At 42.9% G+C, this 25580-nt stretch overlaps 1 protein-coding gene across 1 annotated transcript; it reads left to right on the top strand.

The window, feature by feature from the left end:
- Positions 1-19256: 19256 nt before the first annotated feature.
- On the top strand, positions 19257-25318 carry LOC120042507 (zinc finger protein 135-like; the record flags this gene model as incomplete). Its single annotated transcript, XM_038987340.1, has 2 exons — positions 19257-19287; positions 23808-25318. Coding segments are annotated over 2 exons (1203 nt in total), but the record flags the coding sequence as incomplete, so codon positions are not given.
- Positions 25319-25580: the final 262 nt, after the last annotated feature.

The raw sequence follows: 25580 nt of genomic DNA, 5'->3' as shown, positions 1-25580 counted from the left end.
CTAGCTAGCTAGGCAACTTTACATACTGTTGGCTAGCTAGCTATCTAGGCAACTTTACATACTGTTGGCTAGCTAGCTATCTAGGCACCTTTACATACTGTTGGCTAGCTAGCTATCCAGGCACCTTTACATACTGTTGGCTAGCTAGCTATCTAGGCAACTTTACATACTGTTGGCTAGCTAGCTATCTAGGCACCTTTACATACTGTTGGCTAGCCAGCTATCTAGGCACCTTTACATACTGTTGGCTAGCTAGCTAGGCAACTTTACATACTGTTGGCTAGCTAGCTATCTAGGCAACTTTACATACTGTTGGCTAGCTAGCTATCTAGGCACCTTTACATACTGTTGGCTAGCCAGCTAGGCAACTTTACATACTGTTGGCTAGCTATCTAGGCACCTTTACATACTGTTGGCTAGCTAGCTAGGCACTGTACATACTGTTGGCTAGCTAGCTATCTAGGCAACCTTTACATACTGTTGGCTTAGCTAGCTATCTAGGCACCTTTACATACTGTTGGCTAGCTAGCTAGGCAACTTTACATACTGTTGGCTACCTAGCTAGGCACTTTACATACTGTTGGCTAGCTAGCTAGCTAGGCAACCTTTAACATACTGTTGGCTAGCCAGTTATCTAGGCACCTTTACATACTGTTGGCTAGCTAGCTATCTAGGCACCTTTACATACTGTTGGCTAGCTAGCTATCTAGGCACCTTTACATACTGTTGGCTAGCTAGCTATCTAGGCATCTTTACATACTGTTGGCTAGCTAGCTATCTAGGCAACCTTTACATACTGTTGGCTAGCTAGCTATCTAGGCAACCTTTACATACTGTTGGCTAGCCTAGCTATCTAGGCACCTTTACATACTGTTGCTAGCTAGCTAGCTAGGCAACTTTACATACTGTTGGCTAGCTAGCTATCTAGGCACTTTACATACTGTTGGCTATCTAGCTATCTAGGCACCTTTACATACTGTTGGCTAGCTAGCTATCTAGGCACCTTTACATACTGTGGGCGAGCTAGCTAGCTATCTAGGCACCTTTACATACTGTTGGCTAGCTAGCTATCTAGGCAACTTTACATACTGTTGGCTAGCTAGCTATCTAGGCACCTTTACATACTGTTGGCTAGCCAGCTATCTAGGCACCTTTACATACTGTTGGCTAGCTAGCTAGGCAACTTTACATACTGTTGGCTAGCCAGCTAGGCAACTTTACATACTGTTGGCTAGCTAGCTATCTAGGCAACTTTACATACTGTTGGCTAGCTAGCTAGGCAACTTTACATACTGTTGGCTAGCTATCTAGGCACCTTTACATACTGTTGGCTAGCTAGCTATCTAGGCAACTTTACATACTGTTGGCTAGCTAGCTATCTAGGCACCTTTACATACTGTTGGCTAGCTAGCTATCTAGGCAACTTTACATACTGTTGGCTAGCCAGCTATCTAGGCAACTTTACATACTGTTGGCTAGCCAGCTATCTAGGCAACTTTACATACTGTTGGCTCGCTAGCTATCTAGGCACCTTTACATACTGTTGGCTAGCTAGCTATCTAGGCAACTTTACATACTGTTGGCTAGCTACCTATCTAGGCACCTTTACATACTGTTGGCTAGCCAGCTATCTAGGCACCTTTACATACTGTTGGCTAGCTAGCTAGGCAACTTTACATACTGTTGGCTAGCTAGCTATCTAGGCAACTTTACATACTGTTGGCTAGCTAGCTATCTAGGCACCTTTACATACTGTTGGCTAGCCAGCTATCTAGGCACCTTTACATACTGTTGGCTAGCTAGCTAGGCAACTTTACATACTGTTGGCTAGCTAGCTATCTAGGCACCTTTACATACTGTTGGATAGCCAGCTATCTAGGCAACTTTACATACTGTTGGCTAGCTAGCTATCTAGGCAACTTTACATACTGTTGGCTAGCTAGCTATCTAGGCAACTTTACATACTGTTGGCTAGCTAGCTAGGCAACTTTACATACTGTTGGCTAGCTAGCTATCTAGGCAACTTTACATACTGTTGGCTAGCTAGCTATCTAGGCACCTTTACATACTGTTGGCTAGCCAGCTATCTAGGCACCTTTACATACTGTTGGCTAGCTAGCTAGGCAACTTTACATACTGTTGGCTAGCTAGCTATCTAGGCACCTTTACATACTGTTGGATAGCCAGCTATCTAGGCAACTTTACATACTGTTGGCTAGCTAGCTATCTAGGCAACTTTACATACTGTTGGCTAGCTAGCTATCTAGGCAACTTTACATACTGTTGGCTAGCTAGCTATCTAGGCACCTTTACATACTGTTGGCTAGCCAGCTATCTAGGCACCTTTACATACTGTTGGTTAGCTAGCTAGGCAACTTTACATACTGTTGGCTAGCCAGCTAGGCAACTTTACATACTGTTGGCTAGCTAGCTAGGCAACTTTACATACTGTTGGCTAGCTATCTAGGCAACTTTACATACTGTTGGCTAGCTAGCTATCTAGGCACCTTTACATACTGTTGGCTAGCTAGCTATCTAGGCACCTTTACATACTGTTGTCTAGCTAGCTATCTAGGCAACTTTACATACTGTTGGCTAGCTAGCTATCTAGGCACCTTTACATACTGTTGGCTAGCTAGCTATCTAGGCAACTTTACATACTGTTGGCTAGCCAGCTATCTAGGCAACTTTACATACTGTTGGCTAGCCAGCTATCTAGGCAACTTTACATACTGTTGGCTAGCTAGCTATCTAGGCAACTTTACATACTGTTGGCTAGCCAGCTATCTAGGCAACTTTACATACTGTTGGCTAGCTAGCTATATAGGCACCTTTACATACTGTTGGCTAGCTACCTATCTAGGCACCTTTACATACTGTTGGCTAGCTACCTATCTAGGCACCTTTACATACTGTTGGCTAGCCAGCTATCTAGGCACCTTTACATACTGTTGGCTAGCTAGCTAGGCAACTTTACATACTGTTGGCTAGCTAGCTATCTAGGCAACTTTACATACTGTTGGCTAGCTAGCTATCTAGGCACCTTTACATACTGTTGGCTAGCTAGCTATCTAGGCAACTTTACATACTGTTGGCTAGCTACCTATCTAGGCACCTTTACATACTGTTGGCTAGCCAGCTATCTAGGCACCTTTACATACTGTTGGCTAGCTAGCTAGGCAACTTTACATACTGTTGGCTAGCTAGCTATCTAGGCAACTTTACATACTGTTGGCTAGCTAGCTAGGCAACTTTACATACTGTTGGCTAGCTATCTAGGCAACTTTACATACTGTTGGCTAGCTATCTAGGCAACTTTACATACTGTTGGCTAGCTAGCTATCTAGGCACCTTTACATACTGTTGGCTAGCTAGCTATCTAGGCAACTTTACATACTGTTGGCTAGCTACCTATCTAGGCACCTTTACATACTGTTGGCTAGCCAGCTATCTAGGCACCTTTACATACTGTTGGCTAGCTAGCTAGGCAACTTTACATACTGTTGGCTAGCTAGCTATCTAGGCAACTTTACATACTGTTGGCTAGCTAGCTATCTAGGCACCTTTACATACTGTTGGCTAGCCAGCTATCTAGGCACCTTTACATACTGTTGGCTAGCTAGCTAGGCAACTTTACATACTGTTGGCTAGCTATCTAGGCAACTTTACATACTGTTGGCTAGCTAGCTATCTAGGCACCTTAACATACTGTTGGCTAGCTAGCTATCTAGGCACCTTTACATACTGTTGTCTAGCTAGCTATCTAGGCAACTTTACATACTGTTGGCTAGCTAGCTATCTAGGCACCTTTACATACTGTTGGCTAGCTAGCTATCTAGGCAACTTTACATACTGTTGGCTAGCCAGCTATCTAGGCAACTTTACATACTGTTGGCTAGCCAGCTATCTAGGCAACTTTACATACTGTTGGCTAGCTAGCTATCTAGGCAACTTTACATACTGTTGGCTAGCCAGCTATCTAGGCAACTTTACATACTGTTGGCTAGCCAGCTATCTAGGCAACTTTACATACTGTTGGCTAGCTAGCTATCTAGGCACCTTTACATACTGTTGGCTAGCTAGCTATCTAGGCAACTTTACATACTGTTGGCTAGCTACCTATCTAGGCACCTTTACATACTGTTGGCTAGCCAGCTATCTAGGCACCTTTACATACTGTTGGCTAGCTAGCTAGGCAACTTTACATACTGTTGGCTAGCTAGCTATCTAGGCAACTTTACATACTGTTGGCTAGCTAGCTATCTAGGCACCTTTACATACTGTTGGCTAGCCAGCTATCTAGGCACCTTTACATACTGTTGGCTAGCTAGCTAGGCAACTTTACATACTGTTGGCTAGCTAGCTATCTAGGCAACTTTACATACTGTTGGCTAGCTAGCTATCTAGGCAACTTTACATACTGTTGGCTAGCCAGCTATCTAGGCACCTTTATATACTGTTGGCTAGCCAGCTATCTAGGCAACTTTACATACTGTTGGCTAGCTAGCTATCTAGGCACCTTTACATACTGTTGGCTAGCTAGCTATCTAGGCACCTTTACATACTGTTGGCTAGCCAGCTATCTAGGCACCTTTACATACTGTTGGCTAGCTAGCTAGGCAACTTTACATACTGTTGGCTAGCTAGCTATCTAGGCAACTTTACATACTGTTGGCTAGCTAGCTAGGCAACTTTACATACTGTTGGCTAGCTATCTAGGCAACTTTACATACTGTTGGCTAGCTATCTAGGCAACTTTACATACTGTTGGCTAGCTAGCTATCTAGGCACCTTTACATACTGTTGGCTAGCTAGCTATCTAGGCAACTTTACATACTGTTGGCTAGCTACCTATCTAGGCACCTTTACATACTGTTGGCTAGCCAGCTATCTAGGCACCTTTACATACTGTTGGCTAGCTAGCTAGGCAACTTTACATACTGTTGGCTAGCTAGCTATCTAGGCAACTTTACATACTGTTGGCTAGCTAGCTATCTAGGCACCTTTACATACTGTTGGCTAGCCAGCTATCTAGGCACCTTTACATACTGTTGGCTAGCTAGCTAGGCAACTTTACATACTGTTGGCTAGCTATCTAGGCAACTTTACATACTGTTGGCTAGCTAGCTATCTAGGCACCTTAACATACTGTTGGCTAGCTAGCTATCTAGGCACCTTTACATACTGTTGTCTAGCTAGCTATCTAGGCAACTTTACATACTGTTGGCTAGCTAGCTATCTAGGCACCTTTACATACTGTTGGCTAGCTAGCTATCTAGGCAACTTTACATACTGTTGGCTAGCCAGCTATCTAGGCAACTTTACATACTGTTGGCTAGCCAGCTATCTAGGCAACTTTACATACTGTTGGCTAGCTAGCTATCTAGGCAACTTTACATACTGTTGGCTAGCCAGCTATCTAGGCAACTTTACATACTGTTGGCTAGCCAGCTATCTAGGCAACTTTACATACTGTTGGCTAGCTAGCTATCTAGGCACCTTTACATACTGTTGGCTAGCTAGCTATCTAGGCAACTTTACATACTGTTGGCTAGCTACCTATCTAGGCACCTTTACATACTGTTGGCTAGCCAGCTATCTAGGCACCTTTACATACTGTTGGCTAGCTAGCTAGGCAACTTTACATACTGTTGGCTAGCTAGCTATCTAGGCAACTTTACATACTGTTGGCTAGCTAGCTATCTAGGCACCTTTACATACTGTTGGCTAGCCAGCTATCTAGGCACCTTTACATACTGTTGGCTAGCTAGCTAGGCAACTTTACATACTGTTGGCTAGCTAGCTATCTAGGCAACTTTACATACTGTTGGCTAGCTAGCTATCTAGGCAACTTTACATACTGTTGGCTAGCCAGCTATCTAGGCACCTTTATATACTGTTGGCTAGCCAGCTATCTAGGCAACTTTACATACTGTTGGCTAGCTAGCTATCTAGGCACCTTTACATACTGTTGGCTAGCTAGCTATCTAGGCAACTTTACATACTGTTGGCTAGCTAGCTATCTAGGCACCTTTACATACTGTTGGCTAGCTAGCTAGGCAACTTTACATACTGTTGGCTAGCTAGCTATCTAGGCAACTTTACATACTGTTGGCTAGCTAGCTATCTAGGCACCTTTACATACTGTTGGCTAGCCAGCTATCTAGGCACCTTTACATACTGTTGGCTAGCTAGCTAGGCAACTTTACATACTGTTGGCTAGCTAGCTATCTAGGCAACTTTACATACTGTTGGCTAGCTAGCTATCTAGGCACCTTTACATACTGTTGGCTAGCTAGCTATCTAGGCAACTTTACATACTGTTGGCTAGCTAGCTATCTAGGCACCTTTACATACTGTTGGCTAGCTAGCTATCTAGGCACCTTTACATACTGTTGGCTAGCTAGCTATCTAGGCAACTTTACATACTGTTGGCTAGCTAGCTATCTAGGCAACTTTACATACTGTTGGCTAGCTAGCTATCTAGGCACCTTTACATACTGTTGGCTAGCTAGCTATCTAGGCACCTTTACATACTGTTGGCTAGCTAGCTATCTAGGCAACTTTACATACTGTTGGCTAGCTAGCTATCTAGGCACCTGTACATACTGTTTGCTAACCAGCTATCTAGGCACCTTTACATACTGTTGGCTAGCCAGCTAGGCAACTTTACATACTGTTGGCTAGCTAGCTATCTAGGCAACTTTACATACTGTTGGCTAGCTAGCTAGGCAACTTTACATACTGTTGGCTAGCTATATAGGCACCTTTACATACTGTTGGCTAGCTAGCTATCTAGGCAACTTTACATACTGTTGGCTAGCTAGCTATCTAGGCACCTTTACATACTGTTGGCTAGCTAGCTATCTAGGCAACTTTACATACTGTTGGCTAGCCAGCTATCTAGGCAACTTTACATACTGTTGGCTAGCCAGCTATCTAGGCAACTTTACATACTGTTGGCTAGCTAGCTATCTAGGCAACTTTACATACTGTTGGCTAGCCAGCTATCTAGGCAACTTTACATACTGTTGGCTAGCTAGCTATCTAGGCAACTTTACATACTGTATGCATACAAGCTTCAGGTGGTATTTATGTATTCCTTTGTGACGCTATCCTTGATTTGATCCTGTTATTGTCACACATGCACATATGTGTGCCCATCCATCTATCAATCCAATGTTATTATGATTTGTTATCAGGTATATTATATTTTAGTAATCCACAATGACCTGGTGATGTAACAGTCTAATAATTACATTGTCTTCCATATTCCTACAGATACCTTGTAACTGGAGATTCCTTCAAAATGACTTCCTACAGTTAGCGTGTAGGGCACTGCAAGGTTGGCTGACCAGGGTCATCTGGGACTGCCCCCTGGAGGATTTCAGGTGTGTGCAGGCGACCTGTGTCCTGCAAATCTTCATTAGGATGGACACGAGGAGGGGATCTGTAGCTCGCCGCCGTGTGCCAGAGGAGAAGTCTGCTGCTCTGCAGAATGTTTCAATGATGGGGTTCAACAACCCACCAAGAGAGGCAATCTGTGTGCGGGAGAGCTTCACCTCCTACTTCTTCGAACAGGGTGCTGTAACACCACAGACGACACTAAACCAAAGGCTCTTTTAAGAGTAATTGACAATAAGAGTATTCTTCCATTTACTTATAAAAATATACACTGCTCAAAAAAATAAAGGGAACACTTAAACAACACAATGTAACTCCAAGTCAATCACACTTCTGTGAAATCAAACTGTCCAATTAGGAAGCAACACTGATTGACAATACATTTCACATGCTGTTGTGCAAATGGAATAGACAAAAGGTGGAAATTATAGGCAATTAGCAAGACACCCCCAAAAAAGGAGTGATTCTGCAGGTGGTGACCACAGACCACTTCTCAGTTCCTATGCTTCCTGGCTGATGTTTTGGTCACTTTTGAATGCTGGCGGTGCTCTCACTCTAGTGGTAGCATGAGACGGAGTCTACAACCCACACAAGTGGCTCAGGTAGTGCAGTTCATCCAGGATGGCACATCAATGCGAGCTGTGGCAAAAAGGTTTGCTGTGTCTGTCAGCGTAGTGTCCAGAGCATGGAGGCGCTACCAGGAGACAGGCCAGTACATCAGGAGACGTGGAGGAGGCCGTAGGAGGGCAACAACCCAGCAGCAGGACCGCTACCTCCGCCTTTGTGCCAGGAGGTGCACTGCCAGAGCCCTGCAAAATGACCTCCAGCAGGCCACAAATGTGCATGTGTCTGCTCAAACGGTCAGAAACAGACTCCATGAGGGTGGTATGAGGGCCCGACGTCCACAGGTGGGGGTTGTGCTTACAGCCCAGCACCGTGCAGGACGTTTGGCATTTGCCAGAGAACACCAAGATTGGCAAATTCGCCACTGACGCCCTGTGCTCTTCACAGATGAAAGCAGGTTCACACTGAGCACATGAGCACATGTGACAGACGTGACAGAGGCTGGAGACGCCGTGGAGAACGTTCTGCTGCCTGTAACATCCTCCAGCATGACCGGTTTGGCTGTGGGTCAGTCATGGTGTGGGGTGGCATTTCTTTGTGGGGCCGCACAGCCCTCCATGTGCTCGCCAGAGGTAGCCTGACTGCCATTAGGTACCGAGATGAGATCCTCAGACCCCTTGTGAGACCATATGCTGACACATGCACATTTGTGGCCTGCTGGAGGTCATTTTGCAGGGCTCTGGCAGTGCACCTCCTGGCACAAAGGCGGAGGTAGCGGTCCTGCTGCTGGGTTGTTGCCCTCCTACGGCCTCCTCCACGTCTCCTGATGTACTGGCCTGTCTCCTGGTAGCGCCTCCATGCTCTGGACACTACGCTGACAGACACAGCAAACCTTTTTGCCACAGCTCGCATTGATGTGCCATCCTGGATGAACTGCACTACCTGAGCCACTTGTGTGGGTTGTAGACTCTGTCTCATGCTACCACTAGAGTGAGAGCACCGCCAGCATTCAAAAGTGACCAAAACATCAGCCAGGAAGCATAGGAACTGAGAAGTGGTCTGTGGTCACCACCTGCAGAATCACTCCTTTTTTGGGGGTGTCTTGCTAATTGCCTATAATTTCCACATTTTGTCTATTCCATTTGCACAACAGCATGTGAAATTTATTGTCAATCAGTGTTGCTTCCTAAGTGGACAGTTTGATTTCATAGAAGTGTGATTGACTTGGAGTTACATTGTGTTGTTTAAGTGTTCCCTTTATTTTTTTTGAGCAGTGTATATTTCACCTTTATTTAACTAGGTAGGCCAGGTGAGAACAAGCAGTGCGACAAAAACAACAGCACAGAGTTACACATGGGATAAACAAACATACAGTCAGTAACACAAAGGAAAATCTATGTACTGTGTGTGCAAATGTAGTAAGATTAGGGAGGTCAGGCAATAAATAGGCCATAGTGGCAAAAATAATTACAATTTGGCATTAACACTGGGGTGATAGATGTGCAGATGATGATGTGCAAGTAGAGATACTGGGGTGCAAAAGAGAAGAAAAAAAATAACAATATGGGGCAAGAGGATAAGTAACAATATGGGGATGAGGTAGTTGGGTGTGCTATTTACAGATTGGCTGTGTACAGGTACAGTGATCAGTAAGCTGCTCTGACATTAGCAGCAAAGAACTGTAAGGAAAGGTGGCCAAAGCAGGTGTTGGCTTTGGGGATGACAAGTGAAATATACCTGCTGGAGCATGTGCTACGGGTGGATGTTGCTATGGTGACCAGTGAGCTGAGATAAGGCGGGGCTTTACCTAGCAAAGACTTATAGACAACCTGGAGTCAGTGAGTATGGCAACAAATATGTACGAGGGTATGTTTGGCAGCATGAGTGAATGAGGCTTTGTTGCGAAATAGGAAGCTGATTCTAGATTTAATTTTGGATTGGAGATGCTTAATGTGAGTCTGGAAGGAGAGTTTACAGTCTAACCAGACACCTAGGTATTTGTAGTTGTCCACATATTCTAGGTCAGAACCGTCCAGAGTAGTGATGCTAGTCGGGCGGGAGGGTGCGGGCAGCAATCGGTTGAAGAGCATGCACTTAGTTTTACTAGCATTTTTAAGAGCAGTTGGAGGCCACGGAAGAAGTGTTGTATGGCATTGAAGCTCGTTTGGAGGTTTGTTAACACAGTGTCCAAAGAAGGGCCAGATGTATACAGAATTGTGTCGTCTGCATATAGGTGGATCATAGAATCACCAGCAGCAAGAGCGAAATCATTGATATACACAGAGTAAAGAGTTGGCCCGAGAATTGAACCCTGTGGCACCACATAGAGACTGCCAGAGGTCCGAACAACAGGCCCTCCAATTTGGCACACTGAACTCTATCTGAGAAGTAGTTGGTGAACCAGGCGAGGCAGTCATTTGAGAATCCAAGGCTACGACTTGCATCCTTGGCACAAAAGTTATATTATATTCTACTCAATCCATAGGCTTCATTAATGTAATTCAGACTGTTTTGAAGTTGATAGAACTGGCTATGATAGCTGAGGTTCATAGCTAGGTTCTGAACTAATATGTATACCAAACTTTGGGTCCATTCACAGATCGGCTAGATAGCTAGCAACACATCCAGAGGCATACATGTATTTTTATCCTCCACTGAAGTCGGAAGTTTACATACACTTAGGTTGTAGTCATTAAAACTCGATTTTCAACCACTCCACACATTTTTCCACACATAATTTTTCCAACAATTGTTCACAGACAGATTATTTAACTTATAATTCACTGTATCACAATTCCAGTGGGTCAGAAGTTTACATACACTAAGTTGACTGTGCCTTTAAACAGCTTAGAAAATGATGTCATGGCTTTAGAAGCTTCTGATAGGATTATTTACATAATTTGAGTCAATTGGAGGTGTACCTGTGGATGTATTTCAAGGCCTACCTTCAAACTCAGTGCCTCTTTGCATGAAATCATTGGAAAATCAAAAATAATCCGCCATGAACTCAGATTTTTTTTGTTTTTACCTTCACAAGTCTGGTTCATCCTTGGGAGCAATTTCTAAATGCCTGAAGGTACCACGTTCATCTGTACAAACAATAGTACGCAAGTATAAACACCATAGGACCACGCAGCCGTCATACCGCTCAGGAAGGAGACACATTCTGTCTCCTAGAGATGAAACGTACTTTGGTGCGAAAAGTGCAAATCAATCCCAGAACAACAGCAAAGGACCTTGTGAATATGCTGGAGGAAACAGGTACAAAAGTATCTATAGTAAAACGAGTCCTATATCGACATAACCTGGAAGGCCGCTCAGCAAGGAAGAAGCCACTGCTCCAAAACACCATAAAAAAGCCAGACTACGGTTTGCAACTGCACATGGGGGCAAAGATCGTACTTTTTGGAGAAATGTCCTCTGGGCTCATGAAACAACAGTAGAACTATTTGGCCATAATGACCATCGTTATGTTTGGAGGAAAAAGGGGGAGGCTTGCAAGTCGAAGAACACCATCCCAACCGTGAAGCACGGGGGTGGCAGCATCATGTTGTGGGGGTGCTTTGCTGCAGGAGGGACTGGTGCACTTCATAAAATAGATGGCATCATGAGGAATTAAAATGATGTGGATATATTGAAGCAACATCTCAATACATCAGTCAGGAAGTTAAAGCTTGGTCGCAAATGGGTCTTCCAAATGGACAATGACCCCAAGCATACTTCCAAAGTTGTGGCAAAATGGCTTAAGGACAACACAGTCAGGGTATTGGAGTGGCCATCACAAAGCCCTGACCTCAATCCTATAGAACATTTGTGGGCAGAACTGAAAACGCGTGTGCGAGCGAGGAGGCCTACAAACCTGACTCAGTTACACCAGCTCTGTCAGGAGGAATGGGCCAAAATTCACCCAACATTTTGTGGGAAGCTTCTGGAAGGCTACCGAAATGTTTGACCCAAGTTAAACAATTTAAAGGGAATGCTACCAAATACTAATTCAGTGTATGCAGACTTCTGACCCACTGGGAATGTGATGAAAGAAATAAATGCTGAAATAAATCATTCTCTCTACTATTATTCTGACGTTTCACATTATTAAAATAAAGTGGTTATCCTAACTGACCTAAAACAGGGGATTTTTACTAGGATTAAATGTCAGGAATTGTGAAAAACTGAGTTTAAATGTATTTGGCTAAGGTGTATGTAAACGTACGACTTCAACGGTATATAAATATATTATACCAAATTATTACCAAACATTTGGAACACCTTACTAATATGGATTTGGACCCTCCCCTTTTCCCCTCAGAACAGCCTCAATTCGTCGGGGAATGAACTCTACATAGTGTCGAAGCGTTCCACAGGGATGCTGGCCCATGTTGACTCCAATGCTTCCCACAATTGTGTCAAGTTGGCTGGATGTCCTTTGGGTGCAGTGGAGGCTCCTCAGAGGAGGAAGGGGAGCACAATCCTCCTGAGTGATTTTCAGAAAACTGGAAACTGTTGAGCTGAAAAAAACTTTTGAGCTGAAAAACCCAGCAGCGTAGGACCTGGCACCTACTACAATACCCCTTTCAAAGACACTTAAATATTTTGTCTTCCCCATTCACTCTCTGAATGGCACACATACACAATCCATGCCTCATTTGTCTCCAGGCTTAAAAATCCTTATTTAACCTGTCTCCTCCCCTTCATCTACACTGTTTTGAAGTAGATTTAACTAGTGACATCAGTAAGGGATCATAGCTTTAGCCTGGATTCACCTGGTCAGTTTATGTCATGGAAGGAGCAGGAGTTCTTAATGTTTTGTATACTCAGTGTAAAGCACTACAGATAATCAAGTGCTATTTGCATGTGATGCATTTGCTCTGTTGTTTACAGGATGATTTGTATCTTATAGAGCGTGGCTTTAAGGGAATAGTACCGTCACATATAGATAAATACGACTAACTTCTTAGGGCTGCAATCCCGTTAACGGCATCGATATGACAATAGCCAGTGAAAGTGCAGGGCGCCAAATTCAAACAACAGAAATCTCATAATTAAAATTCCTCAAGTATTTCACACTATTTTAAAGATCCACTTCTTGTTAATCCCACCACACTTTACAGCGAAAGCACTAAAAACGATTATGTTAGGTCACCGCAAAATCACAGAAAACACAGCCATTTTTCCAGCCAAAGACAGGAGTCACAAAAAGCAGAAATAGAGATAAAATGAATCACTAACCTTTGATGATCTTCATCAGATGACACTCATAGGACTTCATGTTACACAATACATTAAAAATCCTACAATGTGATTTTCTGGATTTTTTTTCTCATTTTGTCTATCATAGTTGAAGTGTACCTATGATGAAAATTACAGGCCTCTCTCATCTTTTTAAGTGGGATAACTTGCACAATTGGTGGCTGACTAAATACTTTTTTGCCCCACTGTATATGTTTTGTTCGATAAAGTTCATATTTATATCCAAAAACCTCAGTTTACATGTTCAGAAATGCCTCCAAAATATCCGGAGAAATTGCAGAGAGCCACATCAAATAACAGAAATACTCATCATAAACTTTGATGAAAGATACATGTTTTACATAGAATTAAAGATAAACTTGTTCTTAATGCAACCGCTGTGTCAGATTTCAAAAAAGCTTTACGGCAAAAGCAAAATATTCAATAATCTGAGAACAGCGTTCAGCCACAAAAGGAAGCCATACAGTTACCCGCCAAATTGTGGAGTCAACAAAAGTCATAAATAGCATTATAAATCTTCACTTACCTTCGCTGATCTTCGTCGGAATGCACTCCCAGGACTCCCACTTCCACAAGAAATGTTCGTTTTGTTCGGTAATGTCCATCATTTATGTCCAAATAGCTACTTTTGTTAGCGTGTTTGGCAAACAAATCCAAAGTCACGAAGCGCGTTCACTAAAAGCAGACGAAATATCAAAAAGTTCCGTAACAGTCAGTAGAAACATGTCAAACGATGTATTGAATCAATCTTTAGGATGTTTTTAACATAAATCTTCAATAATGTTTCAACCGGAGAATTCCATTGTCTTCAGAAGTGCGATGGAACAGAGCTCCCTCTCATGTGAACACGCATGGTCAGAGCATGGTCAGCTCATGGCAGACCTTACTCGTTCCCCTCTCCTTCGGCCCCACATCACAGTAGAAGCATCAGACAAGGTTCTTTAGACTATTGACATCTAGTGGAAGCCGTAGGAAGTGCAACCTGACCCATATTCCACTGTGTATTCGATAGGCGATGAGTTGAAAACCTTCAAACCTCAGATTTCCCACTTCCTGGTTGGATTTTTTTCTCAGGTTTTTGCCTGCCATATGAGTTCTGTTATACTCACAGACATCATTCAAACAGTTTTAGAAACTTCAGAGTGTTTCCTATGCAATACTAATAATAATATGCATGTATTAGCAACTGGGACCGAGGAGCAGGCAGTTTACTCTGGGCACCTCTGGGCACCTTTTCATCCAAGCTACTCAATACTGCCCCTGCAGCCATAAGAAGTTTTAACAGTGAAAATGTGTTTTAATACACGACCTATTCATATAAGTATTTATTCATCATCTACATATTCATATTAAACTTGTATGTCTGTGTACAGGAAAGTATAAAATCAAATCAAATGTAAACTTTATTTTTCACATGCGCCAAATACAACCTTACCGTGAAATGCTTACTTACAAGCCCCCAACCAACAGTGCAGGTCAAGAAGAGTTAAAACAAATCTACCAAATAGCAAAAAATATTACATAGAAATAAGAATAACAATAACGAGGCTATATACAGGGGGTACTGGTACCGAGTCAGTGTGCGGGGTACAGGTTAGTTGAGGTAATTTGTACATGTAGGTAGGGATGAAGTGACTACGCATAGATAATAAACATTGAGTAGCCGCAGTGTACAAGTAAATGTAAATAGTCCAGTGGCGATTGTATTAATTGTTCAGGAGTCTTATGGCTTGGGAGTAGAAGCTGTTGAGGAACCTTTTGGTCCTAGACTTGGCGCTCCAGTACCACTTGCCGTGCGGTAGCAGAGAAAACTGTTTATAACTTGAGTGACCAGAGTCTCTGACAATTTTACTGGCTTTCCTCTGACACCAATCCTGGATGGCAGGAAGCTTGGCCCCAGTGATGTACTGGGCTGTTTGCACTACCCTCTGTAGCGCCTTATCCACTACTAATAATAATATGCATATATTAGCAACTGGGACTGAGGAGCAGGCCAAGCTAATACAAAAAGGTTTTGTAGTGCCCTCTTCAAGACTGTCTTGGTATGTTTGGACCATGATAGTTCGTTGGTGATGTGGACATCAAGGATCTTGAAACTCTCTACCCGCTCCACTACAGCCCCGTTGATGTTAATGGGGGCCTGTTCAGGCCCGTCTTTTCCTGTAGTCCACGATCAGCTCCTTTGTCTTGCTCACATTGAGGGAGAGGTAGTTGTCCTGGCACCACACTGCCAGTTCTCTGACCTACCGGTAAACCGTCTCATCGTTGTCGGTGATCAGGCCTACCACTGTTGTGTTGTCAGCAAACTTATTATTTGTAAGACGTAAGAGAAAATATAGCAGCTAATTGTTAAATTATTATGACGTTCTTTCCAATACAAAAAGTGTAGTAACTATTGTTTCCAAACTGCGTTACCCACTCCAGCCAATAGACGGCGATGTGCGTCTTTCAGGTGATGCTTCTTGTGTGACGTATAATGGACGGGACGCTTCTTCAGGAACAACAACGCAGCTACACTTACAACCACCTCGGTAGCTTGCTAGCCAAAATAAAAATGAAAGATTGAGGTTTTAGACTATGTTAATTAGCTGATCTCAGTATTTAAAACACATTTCTTTTGACGTATCAACTGGTTAACTTGAACCTAGTTTGCTTGTTCAATTTGTAAACTTGTTAAAGATTGATACTGAGCCTAGCACTAGGCTAGTCGCTAATGCTAGCTAGCTAGCTAACATCCCTGACCATGAGCTCACTAAACTACTATTCCCCTGCCAAAGAAGAGGAGGTCTGCTGTATGGAGAAAGAGGCTCTGGCGCTGAACATTGTGGTGAAAGAAGAGGGGGATATTACAGTGAAAGGAGAGAAAGAACCTTTCAGAATGAAAAAGGAAGAAGAGGAGGCGTTTATAGTGAAGGAAGAAGAGGCTGTTATAGTGAAAGAAGAAGAGGAGGGTATTACAGTGAAAGAAGAGAAAGAACCTTTTAGAGAGGAAGAGGATGCTAACTCAATAAAGGTGGAGGAAGACGTTTTGGGAGTGAAAGAGGAGGAGACAGAAGATCTGATTAACACCAGTGAGTACTGTCTTAAACAGGGGCACAAACTATGCAGTTGTTGAACTAATGTGGGGATTTTAAGGGGCATTCTACTGAAGTTCTACACTTGAATATGTTGTTCTGTACTGTATAAGTTGTTAGTTTCAATCTGCCATTGATACATATATTTTTGGGACTTTTCAATTAGATGTATTGAATTCTCCATGTGGTCTGTATTAAAGTGCATCTCATCTAATACAACAGGCTTTTAAAATTCAATATTGGAGCATAATGTCTACTTAAAATACCAAAGGGACACAAAATGCACTCATTTCACTGAACAACCCTTTAACGTTTGCGTTTTAGGCCCAGTTTAGAGATATTAATGACTCTTGTAAGACCCTATGATTTTAATAGACAGTCGTAAGTTTACCATCTGTTTGATGTTCTCGTTCACACAGGAGAGAGACATGACTATTGTGGATCCTCTGGGGAGCCTCAACAACATCCTGATGCTGACGAGGCAGAGAAGAGTCTCTCCAGATCAGAACACCAGATGGTACAGCTTAAATCAGACAGGCCAAGGCAAACTTTTTTATTAACATAATTGGTGAAGCAAAGGGAAATTCTAAACTGATCTGGGAGAATCTAAAAAAGTTAACAGGGAAAGACCATAGTAACACTGCAAAAAGACTAGAAATCATGGTGAATAACAATCTAACACAGGATGCAGTCGAAATAGCAATAGCCTTCAATTCCTACTTTATTGACTCTGTCAGGGTACTGACACAGAACCCCTCCACTGGTTTCTTGGGCAAAGTGCTAGTGAATGACGCTCAACCTGTCTTCATCATAAGGGAGGTTTCTGAGTCAAAGGTGGACAAGGTGATTAGCTCACTAAAGAACTCTAAAGCCAAAGATGTGTTTGGGATGGACTCTACCTTTCTTAAAAACTACAAAGAGTCACTCATTGGCCCCATTACTAAGGTCACCAACACATCTATTGGTCTCGGGGTGTTTCCAAGGGTATGGAAGTCGGCCATAATAACGACCATGTTTAAATCAGGCGACCCTGCTGACGTGAGTAACTACAGGCCCATTAGTATACTACCTGTGGTGTCAAAGGTTGTTGAAAAGTGTGTAGCAGACAAACTGATTGCCCACCTCAACAACAGCCGCTTCACATTACATTCCATGCAGTTTGGCTTCAGAGCGAAACACTCCACAGAAACGGCCAACTGCTTTCTTCTGGAAAATGTGAAGTCCAAGATGGACAAAGGGGGCGTTGTTGGGGCTGTGTTTCTGGACCTAAGGAAGGCTTTTGATACAGTTAACCATGAGATTCTCATCACAAAATTGTCCAAGTTCAACTTTTCCCCCGATGCCTTGAGATGGATGAAATCATACCTTGAAGGCAGAACTCAGTGTGTCAGAGTGAGCAATGAGCTGTCGCCCACTCTTAGCTATGATGTGGGCGTGCCCCAAGGGTCAATACTGGGGCCCCTCCTGTTCAGCCTGTACATTAATGATCTGCCTTCTGTCTGTACTGGGTCTGAAGTTCAAATGTATGCAGATGATACAGTGATATATGTGCATGCAAAGAGCAAACAACAAGCTGCACAAGAACTCACTACTGTAATGGTCCAGGTTACAAAGTGGCTCAGTGACTCGTGTTTGCATCTCAATGTGAAAAAAACTGTTTGCATGTTCTTCACAAAGAGGGCAACAGATGCTACTGAGCCAGATGTCTATGTGTCAGGGGAGAAGCTCCAGGTGGTATCTGATTTTAAGTACCTTGGCATCATACTTGATTCCAACCTCTCTTTTAAAAAGCATGTGAAAAAGGTAATTCAAATAACCAAATTCAACCTAGCTAATTTCTGATTTATACGAATTTGTTTGACTACAGAGGTAGCAAAACTGTACTTCAAATCTATGATACTCCCCCACTTAACATACTGCTTGACTAGTTGGGCCCAAGCTTGCTGTACAACAGTAAGACCTATTCAGTCTGTCTACAAACAGGCTCTCAAAGTGCTTGATAGGAAGCCCAATAGCCATCATCACTGTCACATCCTCAGAAAGCATGAGCTCCTGAGTTGGGAAAATCTTGTGCAATACACCGATGCATGTCTTGTATTCAAGATCCTAAATGGCTTGGCTCCCCCTCCACTCAGTATTTTTGTTAAACAGAAAACCCAAACATATGGCAGCAGATCCACAAGGTCTGCCATGAGAGGTGACTGTGTAGTTCCCCTAAGGAAAAGCACCTTTAGTAAATCCGCTTTTTCTGTGAGAGCTTCCCATGTCTGGAATACACTGCCATCAGACACGCATAACTGCACCACATATCACACTTTCACAAAATGCTTGAAGGCATGGCTAAAGGTCAATCAGATTTGTGAACATGGTCCCTAGCTGTGTGTTGCCGCTTTCCATGTCTGTTGTCTGTAACTTGTGAGGTGTGGAAACACTTTGTTGCTTTTATGAATTTTGTCTTGCTGCTTTTTGTTCTATGTTGCTCTGTCTGTATGCTACGTCTTGCTTGTCCTATGTAGCTATGTCTGTATGCTACGTCTTGTTCTATGTTGCTATTGTCTATATTGTAATTGTTTTTAATAACCTGCCCAGGGACTGCGGTTGAAAATTAGCCGGCTGGCTAAAACCGGCACTTTTACTGAAACGTTGATTAATGTGCACTGTCCCTGTAAAAATAAACTCAAACTCATAACTCATAGTCTGGTCTAGCATACAGCTTGCGCTATCAGGGTCTGGGCTGGGTTTCTGTAAAGCACTTTATGACAACAGTGACATCAGCATCCATAATGATATGTGTCTGTGTCCCCTCTTTATGGTTACCAGGACAATGCTAGCCCTTCCTCCCTCCTGGAGTCCCCGTGTCATCCCTCTCCCGGTAGCACCTTACTGCTGGGTATGAAGAGGTTGTCTGTGCTGCTGGTGGACTGCAGGAAAACAACGGGGCTGAGTGGAACTGTGAGAGGAGGAGAAGAGAAGAAAGGATCAGATTTGACACATCAAAGTAAGTGCTGTAATTTAGTTTGAACAAATGAAATATATCTGCCCACTGGTATCTGTTTCCAATAGGGCTGTCCCTGACTAATACAAATACAGCTTTGCACACTCTTGGCATTTTCTCAACCAGCTTCACCTGGAATGCTTTTCCCACAGTCTTGAAGGAGGTCCCACATATGCTGAGCACTTGTTGGCTGCTTTTCCTTCACTCTGCGGTCCACCTCATCCCAAACCATCTCAATTGGGTTGAGGTCTGGTGATTGTGGAGGGCAGGTCATAGGATGCAGCACTCCATAACTCTCCTTGGTCAAATAGCCCTTACACAGCCTGGAGGTGTGTTTGGTCATTGTCCTCCATTGAAAAACAGATGACAACTAACAAATGATAGTCCCACTAAGCGCAAACCAGATGGGATCGTGTATCGCTGCAGAATGCTGTGGTAGCCATGCTAGTTAAGTGTGCCTTGAGTTCTAAATAAATCACAGACAGTGTCACCGGCAAAGCACCATCACACCTCCTCCATGCTTCACGGTGGGAACCACACATGCAGAGATCATCCGTTCACCTACTCTGCGTCTCACAAAGACACGACGGTTGGAACCAAAAATCTCACATTTGGACTCATCAGACCAAAGGACAGATTTCCGCCGGTCTAATGTCCATTGTTCGTGTTTCTTGGCCCCTTGTTCTTATTGGTGTCCTTTAGTTGTTGTTTCTTTTGCAGAAATTTGACCATGAAGGCCTGATTCACACAGTCTCCTCTGAACAGTTGATGTTGAGATGTGTCTGTTACTTGAACTCTGAATAATTTATTTGGGCTGCAATCTGAGGTGCAGTTAACTCTAATGAACCTATCCTCTGCAGCAGAGGTAACTCTGGGTCTTCCATTCCTGTGGCGGTCCTCATGAGAGCCAGTTTCATCATAGCGCTTGAAGTTTTGTGTGACTGCACTTGAAGAAACTTTAAAAGTTCTTGAAATTTTCGGTATTGACTGACCTTCATATCTTAAAGTAATGATGGACTGTTTTTTTCTCTTTGCTTATTTGAGCTGTTCTTGACATACTATGGACTTGGTCTTTTACCAAATAGGGCTATCTTCCCCCATAACTTGTCACAACACAACTTATTGGCTCAAACGCATAAAGAATCTGGACAAGAGGAATACCTATACCTATGTAAGAATGCTGTTCTTTGACTATAGCTCAGCATTTACCACCATAGTACCCTCAACTCATCATTAAGCTCTAGGCCCTGGGTCTGAAACCCGCCCTGTGCAACTGGGTCCTGGACTCACTGTTCACTCATGATTGCACGACCAGGCATGACTCCAACACCATCATTAAGTTTGCCGATGACACAACAGTGGTAGGCCTGATCACCGACAACGACGAGACCGCTGTCGTGTCTTTGGCTATGCCGGATTAAGTGATATGACATGCTATTCTATAAAATCCTTTGTCTGTAATTAATATTACCTGATTAAGCTAATCATGTATATGTAATTAACTGGAAAGTCGGGGCACCACGAAAGAATAGAGCTGTTATCTTCCGAATAAACTCTTAAAGACCTGGTTATCTTTTACCTCAATAGCAGTCAATCATTAATCGTCACCTTATTTCAGTCTCATCTGAACATCATTGAAATCTTTGTTATCTTCACGAACCCTGGCTAACAAGTTGAATAAGCAATACAAACTTTGGTTTAATTATTTATTTACTAAATATCTAACTAATCACACAGAATTACATATTGTCACGAGAATTTTCAATCACAATCAGTAAACTTTGACCAATCCCCGAGGTTCGTAAGACCCTGGGTTTAATAATAATTAGGCAAAGACTCAGTTTATGCAAAAGGTTAGTACAGTTTATTCACGAGAGCGCTCTGAAATCAAAAATTCTAACACAGTCTTTATAACACACACACAAACAAGTTCAAATCTTAAGCTACGCCTTGCTCAGACAGTCGGGGTTTTTCCACTACACAGATACATTGTTTAATCTGCAACATGTTTCATAATCTTCTGCCAGCCTAACAGTTTCTCCCCTCCCTGGGTGGAGACAGAATGTCCTGTAAGGAACACAGTAGTACAACTTGTCTGTCGATAGCTCCTCTTATCATTTGTTTCCCACTTGCACCCTGCTTACATACTAAAAAGGAACAAAAGGTCCTTGTTCTAATTCTGACTAAAACTACACACACCATCAGATTATAGATTTATGATTCTTATAAATTTCATACAATTATATGGTTTCAGGGTGGAATATTTTAATCATTACCATTCAGCATATAACTCCCTTATCACATATACTCAGAATGGATCATACATTGATTACTAATTATGTCCTACAAGAAAACGTTGTTGGGTCGTTGGTTGGAAAACGTCGTTGGTTGGGTTTGAATGAAAGCGCGGGAGAACTGAAGAACAAAGGGAGAAGCTATGCTATCATAAATACGGAATCTTATGCATTCTAAATAACCGCCCATTTGGAAAAAGAAAATGCAATAAATATTTACTCTGAGCTGCGCCTCAATAGGTTGGTTGTAGATGGAAGGCCGTGTTGCCCAACAGAGATCTTCCTGTCCTTGGAAGAATGTCTCTGGTCGTAAACTGGATACCTGGCAGTGTTGTTTGTTAGAAGAGATCCCTTGTCCGTCCTTTCCTAGCCCACGTTTACAGCTGCGGTTGCTAACGCAACGGCTAGTAGGTATCACTTCTTTACTGAATAAGAGTTCAAAGTTCATACCACGTTGCCATACTTTAAGCTCATGCTATATTCTGGCTGGTATGGTTGAAATTCATCTGTTCGGCGTGTCGATCATCACCTTCACATTGAATCACGATGCTAATTTCGTTAGGTTATTATCTGAATCCTTCTGACATCGGACCGTTGCCCTAATGTACCCGGAACAGCAAGTTATTCGCCCTTTTAACGCAAAGGCTGCAGGCCTCTCGTACTCGGAACAGAAAGTTATATTTTCGTAAAGGGCTTATATAGTGGAGGGAGAGAAGGGTGTGTTTCATAGTTTATAACCAATGTCTCTTCACAGGGGCGGGACACTGAGTGAGCAGAGCTCTAACCTTATGAAAACCCAATTCTCTCATTTGGAAGCTAAAATTCCATTGAATCTTTTCACAAATAGTTTCATATTTAAACATTTAAATTGCACAACAATTCCATGTGAATCTGATAACCCGACTCTCTTTGTTTAACAAAGGCTTTTCAAGAGTTCTTCAGTAAAGAGAGGAAAGGGAGAAAGGTATTTATGGGGGGTCATAAACCTTACCCACAGGCCAACGTCATGACACCGCCTATAGGGAGGAGGTCGGAGACCTGGCCGTGTGGTGCCAGGACAACAACCTCTCCCTCAACGTGATCAAAACAAAGGAGATGTTTGTGGACTACAGGAAAAGGAGGACCGAGCGCTCCGCCATTCTCATTGACGGGGCTGTAGTGCAGCAGGTTGAGAGCTTCAAGTTCCTTGGCGTCCACATCACCAGCAAACTAACATGGTCCAAGCACACCAAGACAGTCGTGAAGAGGGCACAACAAAACCTATTCCCCCTCAGGAGACTGAAAAGATTTGTCATGGGTCCCCAGATCATCAAAAAGTTCTACAGCTGCACCATCGAGAGCATCCTGCAACAAGTTCAATGATTTACAGTTCATATAAGGAAATCAGTCAATGTAAATAAATTCAATAGGCCCTAATCTATGGACTTCACATGACTGGGCAGGAGCGCAGCCATCCACCCACTGGGGAGCCAGGCCCAGCCAATGAAGCTGGCCGGGTGGCTGGTCTAAGACAATGTGGAGGTCCTGGGCTGGCTTTGTTAAATGTGATCTGCGGTTGTGAGGCCAGTTGGATGTACTGCCAAATTCTCTAAAGCAACGTTTGAGGTGGCTTATGGTAGAGAAATTAACATTACATTCTCAGGTAACAGCTCTAGTGGATATTCCTGCAGTCAGCATGCCAATGTCACGCTCCCTCAAAACTTGAGAAATCTGTGGCATTGTGTCGTGTGACAAAACTGCACATTTTAGAGTGGCCGTTTATTGTCCCCAGCACAAGGTGGACCTGTGTAATGATCATGCTTTTTAATCAGCTTCATGATATGCCACACCTGTCAGGTGGATGGATTATCTTGGCAAAAGGATGTTAACAAATTTGTGCACAAAATTTGTGCGTATGGAAAAAGTCCAATTATGTATCTTACAAATATGAAGGTTATATATTTAGAACCACCTGCTGGATAGGAATCCATCGACGTCTGTGTCTTGAGTGTCCTAGAACTGTCTAGTTGTTTGTATTCTGACTTCTAAAACAGAATGAATAAAATAAGTAAGTAAACATATCAGTAATTACCAGGAAGCTCTACAACATAATTTGTTTTAAGTGATTAAATGTTTGAAAACTGGCCTCAGGTTGATGGCTCTGATTTGGATTAAACCTCATAGCAAGGCAGTTTTATCATGGGGAGATTTCATTCTGGTCTTGCTTTAAATAAACACTGTTTTTGGCAGGAGAAAAACAAAATTCGGAGGAACCAGAGACATCCAAACCAGCAAGCCGGCACCTTGGACAGCGTTTTACCAAGTTAGGAAGCCTGAAAAGACATGGGAGGACACACACTGGAGATAAGGCACACCATTGCGCCCAGTGTGGACATAGTTTTAACCAGTTAAGAAGCCTGAAAGCTCATGAGCGAATACACACAGGGGAGAAGCCTTACAAATGCTCAGACTGTGGGAAGACATATTACTCTTCATGGTCACTTAAAGTTCATGTAAGAACCCACACAGGGGAGAAGCCTTACCACTGCTCCCTCTGTGCAAAGAGTTTTATCCATTCAGGACATCTGAAAAAACACATGATACTGCACACAGGGGTGAAGCCTTACCAATGCTCAGACTGTGGGAAGACATATTGCTCATCAGAGTCACTTAAAATTCACGTGAGAACCCACACAGGGGAGAAGCCTTACCACTGCTCCCTCTGTGCAAAGAGTTTTATCCATTCAGGACATCTGAAAAAACACATGATACTGCACACAGGGGTGAAGCCTTACCAATGCTCAGACTGTGGGAAGACATATTGCTCATCAGAGTCACTTAAAATTCATGTGAGAACCCACACAGGGGAGAAGCCTTACCACTGCTCCCAGTGTGCAACGAGTTTTATCCAGTTAGGACACCTGAAAGCCCATGAGCGAATACACACAGGGGAGAAGCTTTACCACTGCTCCCATTGTGGAAGGAGTTTTAACCAGTCAGGAAACCTGAAGGTTCATGAGCGAATACACACAGGGGAGAAGCTTTACCACTGCTCCCATTGTGGAAGGAGTTTTAGCCAGTCAGGAAGCCTGAAAACTCATGAGCGAATACACACAGGGGAGAACCCTTACCACTGCTCCCACTGTGCAAAGAGTTTTATCCATTTAGGACATCTGAAAGAACACATGATACTGCACACAGGAGTGAAGCCTTACCAATGCTCAGACTGTGGGAAGACATATTGCTCATCACAGTCACTTAAACGTCATGTGAGAATCCACACAGGGGAGAAGCCTTACCACTGCTCCCAGTGTGCAAAGAGTTTTATCCAGTTAGGACACCTGAAAGCCCATGAGCGAATACACACAGGGGAGAAGCCTGCTTCCACTGTGCAAAGAATTTTACCAAATTATGAAGCCTGAAAAAACACATGAGACTGCGCACAGGGGTGAAGCCTAACCAATGCTCAGACTGTGGGAAGACATATTACTCATCACGGTCACTTAATCATCATGTGAGAATCCACACAGCAGAGAATAAATACTTCTAGTGTGTATATTGATATTTCACTTCGCATTGACTTAAAATTAATCAGAGAACATACACAGTTTTCCCATTGACTTATAATGTTGACTGATAATGTGTTTACTTGTTTATACCGTATGAAATGTAATTATACAAAGAATACTTACACATATATTATACGTTTTTATTAGAAAACATGAATTGAATATGGAGTATGTCAGTTTGAATATAAAGTAGATCAGATTCCATGTGTTTAAATGGTCCTTTTTAAACTCTGTGTGTGTTTATCTGGGTGTGTCATTCCTCCAGCACTACAGATAATACAGTGATATTTGGATGTGATGCATTTGCTCCATTGTTTACATTTGCATTGTTGGCCCACTGATGATTTAATGAAATTAAAATGTTCACAGACTCTGTGATGGAAAATGTTAATCGTATGTGACTATCCTTGTGAAACTGTCCTATTATAATCTCCTGTTCTTGGGAGTATCATCC

Source organism: Salvelinus namaycush, unplaced genomic scaffold (genome assembly GCF_016432855.1).
Source record: "Salvelinus namaycush isolate Seneca unplaced genomic scaffold, SaNama_1.0 Scaffold7, whole genome shotgun sequence".
In the NCBI taxonomy this organism is placed as follows: Eukaryota; Metazoa; Chordata; class Actinopteri; order Salmoniformes; family Salmonidae; genus Salvelinus; species Salvelinus namaycush.
The sequence above is the reverse complement of the archived record's forward strand: the minus strand, read 5'-3'. Positions and strand labels throughout refer to the sequence as shown.